This window comes from Bos indicus x Bos taurus, chromosome 15 (genome assembly GCF_003369695.1).
Source record: "Bos indicus x Bos taurus breed Angus x Brahman F1 hybrid chromosome 15, Bos_hybrid_MaternalHap_v2.0, whole genome shotgun sequence".
NCBI classification, from domain to species: domain Eukaryota; kingdom Metazoa; phylum Chordata; class Mammalia; order Artiodactyla; family Bovidae; genus Bos; species Bos indicus x Bos taurus.
The window spans coordinates 76,262,606-76,268,605 of NC_040090.1; the positions used below are offsets into that span (position 1 = coordinate 76,262,606).

A 6,000-nucleotide genomic window follows, 5' to 3' on the forward strand; every position below is an offset into this window, starting at 1 on the left:
TTTCTGGCTTGCTGGTTTAGTATTCCTCACATCTGCACATTTTTGATCTCCGACTTCTGGTTAGAATCTCTTCTAGGGTTAGTTAGTTAGTTGCTGTTAGTTGCTCAGTCATGTCCGACTCTCTCTGACCCCATGAACTGTATAGCCCAACAGACTCCTCTGTCCATGGGATTCTCCAGGCAAGAATCCTGGAGTGGGTAGCCATTCCTTTCTCCAGGGAATCTTTCCGATCCAAGGATCAAACCGGGGTCTCCTACATTACAGGGAGATTCTTTACCGTCAGAGTCACCAGGGAAGTCTGTTACCATTTGGACCTAACAGAAGCAGAAGGTATTAAAAAGGAGTGGCAAGACTATACAGAAGAACTATACAAAAAATATTTTCATGACCCAGATAGCCATGATGGTGTGATCACTCACCTAGAACCAGACATCCTGTAATGGGAAGTCAAGTGGGCCTTAGGAAGCATCACTATGAACAAAGCTAGTGGAGGAGATGGAATTGCAGTTGAGCTGTTTCAGATCCTAAAAGATGATGCTGTGAAAATGCTGCACTCAATATGCCAGCAAATTTGGAAAACAGCAGTGGCCACAGGACTGGAAAATATCAGTTTTCATTCCAGTCCCAAAGAAAGGCAATGCCAAAGAATGCTCAAACTGTCACTCAATTGCACTGATCTCACATGCTAGCAAAGTAGTGTTAAAAATTCTCCAAGCCGTGCTTCAACAGTATGTGAACTGTGAACTTCCAGATGTTCAAGCTGGATTTAGAAAAGGCAGAGGAATCAGAGATCAAATTGCCAACATCCACTGGATCATCAAAAAAGTGACAGAATTCCAGAAAAACATCTACTTCTGCTTTATTGACTACCCCAAAGCCTTTGACTGTGTGACTCACAACAAACTGTGGAAAATTCTTAAAGAGATCGGAATACCAGACCACCTTACCTGCCTCCTGAGAAATCTGTATGCAGGTCAAGAAGCAATAGTTAAAACTGGACATGGAACAACAGACTGATTCCAAATCAGGAAAGGAGTACATCAAAGCTGTATATTGTCACCCTGCTTATTTAAATTATATGCAGAGTACATCATGAGAAATGCTGGCCTGGATGAAGCACAAGCTGGAATCAAGATTGTTGGGAGCATTATCAGTCACCTCAGATATACAGTCCATGGGGTCGCTAAGAGTTGGACATGACTGAGTGACTTCACTTTCACTTTTCACTTTCATGCATTGGAGAAGGAAATGGCAACCCACTCCAGTATTCTTGCCTGGAGAATCCTGGGGACAGAGGAGCCTGGTGGGCTGTCGTCTATGGGGTCGCACAGAGTCAGACGTGACTGAAGCGACTTAGCAGCAACAGCAGCAGATATGCAGATGACACCACCCTTATGGCAGAAAGTGAAGAAGAGCCAAAGAGTCTCTTGATGAAAGTGAAAGAGGAAACTGAAAAAGTTGGCTTAAAACTCAACATTTGGAAAATTAAGATCATGGCATCTGGACCCATCACTTCATAGCAAAAAGATGGAGAAACAATGGAAACAGTGAGAGACTTTGTTTTGAGGGGCTCCAAAATCACTGCAGATGGTGACTGGAGCCAAGAAATTAAATGACAGTTGCTCCTTGGAAGAAAAATTATGACCAGCTTAGACAGCATATTCAAAAGCAGAGACATTACTTTGCCAACAAAGGTCTGTCTAGTGAAAGTTATGGTTTCTCCAGTAGTCATGTATGGATGTGAGAGTTGAACTATAAAGAAAGCTGAGCACCAAAGAATTGATGCTTTTGAACTGTGGTGTTGGAGAAAACTCTTGATCATGGGGTCGCAATGAGTTGGACATGACTGAGCGACTGTACTGAACTGAACTGTGTTATTTTCATCTTTATCTCCATTAATTCTCTCCTGGATATTTTGTCAGTGCATTTGAAGAGTAGTTAACATGACAACTGTCCATGACAAGACCTAAAAGTTAAATCACGTCTGCCAAAAAAGAAGTAAAAATTAGGTTCCATGGCTTCTGTTTCATATCTGTAATTCTAGTGCCAGCTTAGCTGAGGATATTCAAAACTTACTAGCTAGAGGAATTAGAATGAAATATAATTTCTCTAATTTATTTTATTTGATGATCATCCTTTTAAAAAACACATTTTTATGGTTTATTTTTTATCTCTTTGTTTTTGCAGCTTTTATCATTCCTCCAGGGTTTATTTACTTTTTACCACGAGGGATATGAACTCGCCCAGGAATTTGCACCATATAAACAACAGCTGCAGTTCAACTTGCAGAATGTAAGACTATACCTGTTCTCACTGCCTCTCCTTAGTTAATCAGATGATCCCAGGGCAACTGAGTTATAGCCAAGCTGAACTTTGGAGTCTTTCAAAAACTTATCTGAGTACAATAAAGCCTCATTCATTTAGAAAAATCACTTAATAAATTTATTAACTTTTTAAAATAAGAGCTAATCTCATGTTTGAAAAATATATACTGCCAAATTTCGTGAAAATGAAAATATCTGAGTGCAGAGACCTTAGAAACTGTTGCCTTTATCTAGTGTTTTCATTATTTTGCTGAGTGACCCTAGGCATGTCATATTTCCTGAGAGGGCAGTATTTCTGTGTTTGTGAAAGGAACTTTCACAATGGACTTTCATGCTCTGTCCCTTTCCTCCCTGAAGCTATTTATTTTATAGCTGACATTTACTGTTTTCTAAAAATAAATTTAAATGTGGCTTTCAAGCATCCATAAAAGCTGTGTTAAAGCTTCAGGAGAATTATTTAAAAACACCCTATCTATTTCTGGGACAGTTTACTTTGTAAAGTTGTCCAGTAAATGCTTTTAATATTTGATTGCAGTTATACGAATTCTGATTTACATGTACTGAATACCAGTTACACTTTAAAAAGTTAGCCAATCCTTTCTGTATTATCAAATATGTTGTTCAGTTGGTAAGTCATGTCTGGACTCTTTGCAGCCTCCTGGACTGCAGCACACTAGGCTTCCCTGTCCTTTCACTATCTCCAGGAGTTTGCTCAAACTCATGTCCATTGAGTCGATGATGCCAATAACAAAATCTTAATTGCTGAGGATTTTGTGTAAATGAAGAGTTATTTCTGAAACCATGTCTGGTACTCTGTAGCTAAAATAGTTTGTGAAGATTTCACTTAATTTTCTATAAAAAGCATGCCTTTCACTCCTTACCTGATTTTTGCTATTGTAAAGATGTTCAGCAAATAGAAATATGCGTTTGGAGCGTAGCACGAGAAATAAGTAATTGCATTTATTCTACTTGTGTTTTGCATTTAGCTTTTTATTTAACCTAGATTTTCTCACAGAATCAATTTCACATGCAATTCATTCCATTGTTTTTCAATATGGAATCCATTTGGGCTTTCTCAGTAAATAGTAAAAGGGAAAATTATAAACCCAAAGTATTTTTATTATTTCCATATTAAATGCAATTGCAGTAAAATTCCTGAGATTTGAGAACAAGAGACAGGTAAAGTATTGGAAAAAATTCATATCCTTATGTTTCAAAGGGAAAAGCAGCAAAAGTGGCAATTAAGAAAACTTTCCTAACTTTACTTTGAGATTCAGATCTTTTATTAGGGGCCGTAACAAAATGGTAATCATCACTGTCTCACAGGTTGGTGATTATTCTTATGTTTCCAAGTGTGTATTGTTGAGATAATATGACCTGAATGCAAAATTGATTTTCATAGAGAAAAGCCATATACTTTCTATATCTTCCCTTAAGTAAACTTGCTATGGTGTAAGTAAATTACTTCCTACAATAGAAGATGTTAGAACTTGGAAAACTATTCATTTTTATGTGTTAATTTATGCATTGACCTCCTGATAACTATGTTAGGATTTTGGGAAAACAAGGTAAGTGATATTTCTTCAAAGAGGTGTTCGGAATAAAAATGATGAACCTTTTTCTTGATTAGTGCCACATATATCAAAACTATGTGAATTTATTTTAACCCTCAAAACAAATTAAGTTGTTGTGTATCTGCTTTTTTTTAATCTTAGGTATTATGGGATATAAAATGTTATTTTAATTAATATCTTATATTTGTAAAGCTATAAGTTGTTCCCTAGATAATGTTAAGTGGGAAATAACATACACACATACACAGATTCAAAGAGAAACATGCAGAAGGTCATTCAGAAAAGTTTCACTAAAGCAGACCAAAATTAGAGCATAGGATTCAATGTAGATGGTGGTGTATATGGTGAACAGTCCTGAAAGAGTCAAGGTTATCCTTTGCACCATTTGTAGTTTTGAAACCTTAGACTGGGTGTTCCTCAAAACTGGTAGAAAACACTGAATGAAATTGTTGTTTCTATTTACTAAAGACGAGGAATAATTTTGAAAGTACTCGACAAGAGGTAGAGCGATTGATGCAGAGGATGAAATCTGCCAATCAAGATTACAGGCCACCCAGCCAGTGGACAATGGAAGGCTACTTGTATGTCCAGGAGAAACGTGAGTTGCAAAGATGTAAATTAATGTCTCATAAGATTAACATTCTGTTTCTATGAGACGTAAGTTGGTTACTTGCTTTTCCTTCAAGAAGGAAGACTAAAATTCCTAACAGCTTTATCCTATATGGTCTGCTTGGCCAGCGACTATCACTGAATGTGGAAGTTTTTCCACTTTTCACCATTGGATTCTCTAAGCTGGTATGTTGTTAAACTTGGAACTTAGAATTTTCATGATGATACCGTAACATGAATTCAGTTTTAGAATTTAATTATGGTGTCTGATCTCAATGCAAAATTTCATGGAGAATTAAAACCCAAAGCCTTTATCAGATGAATCATCTTGGTGACTTTGGTAGTGCTTTTCCCCTTCAGCAGCATTATTTCATTTAATTCTGTGCTCTGACAGTTTTCAGGAGTAAAACTGGTAATTACATAACATCAAACTGGCACTGTTTACTTCCTGGTATTGGGAAATAAGCTTCAGATCCAATAGAGCATTATTATAAGTGCCTCACTCTGAGAAAGTTTTTCTCACAAAAGTTAATAAAAGCCATTCAAACTTGTATAACTAGGGTCCTTTTTTGTCATTAAGTGGAACGAGCGATTAAATTAACTCTCTGTTTCAAACCAGAATGCCCTAAAGCACTCTCTTACTCGTGTTGAAGGAACAGTTGTTTGCATTTCCAGTACATCATGGGCCAGGGTCTTCATAAAACACAGAATCACGCGCGTGGATTGTGCAGTAATCTCAGATTGCTCTAAAAGTTGGTAAATGCCTATTTTCACTTTTTGTAGTTTTTCTCACATGTGTGGACTTGAAGATGACATGGAGTAACATTGCCCTAAGTCTCCCCATCTCTAGACAATAGATCCGGGTAGTTTTCTTGAAGACATTATAGTTAAAGGGTTTGAGATGTGGAAGCTGTAGATGTTGACTGTGAAAGTTTTGGGGGCATAATGCAAAATGATCACTAATATGCCAAGGTAGTTTATATTTGACATGATCAGATGATTGTCATTTGTTCCTTAACAGTACAGAAGCAGATAACAGTTTGATCCAGTAGTCTCAGCAAATAATTATTACTACATTGGTGATAGTGGGCTGCTGGCTCAGGGGATCTAGTTTCAGGATTTTCCCTCTCATAGCTATCTACCTTGCCCAGTCTACTGTTTTCAGATGTTAAAATGATGAATCGAATGTCCTGCCTTTATAGTCTATAATTAAAATATAATAAATAGGTTTTTCCAAAATTTCTTGAGAAAAGACCAATTCATTGATCATATATGCAAGAGTATATGGATTTAACTCAGGACCCTAAGAAAGATTCTGCATACTGAATAGTTTTTCCATATTTGAGAGGCTCAGTGTGAGGGTACATGGAGAGGAGCTTATACTGTGCCTAGTGGAGGAATATGTGGATAATGAGGCTTGTCAAATCTGCATCTGGTAGAGGAGGTGCGATCCTGTTGCCCAAAGATTTTTTATTCATTGCAGCTCAGCAATA

General features: G+C 37.2%; 1 protein-coding gene across 2 annotated transcripts in view; it reads left to right on the forward strand.

Annotated features, from left to right (window-relative positions):
* Window positions 1-6,000, forward strand: part of ARHGAP42 (Rho GTPase activating protein 42) — a 349,920-nt gene that overhangs the window by 274,382 nt on the left and 69,538 nt on the right. For both annotated transcript variants that reach the window (XM_027563908.1, XM_027563909.1), the window contains 2 exons: window positions 2,188-2,292; window positions 4,367-4,496. In XM_027563908.1, the coding sequence (XP_027419709.1) occupies window positions 2,188-2,292; window positions 4,367-4,496 (235 nt within the window). The remainder of the gene's footprint in view (window positions 1-2,187; window positions 2,293-4,366; window positions 4,497-6,000) is intronic.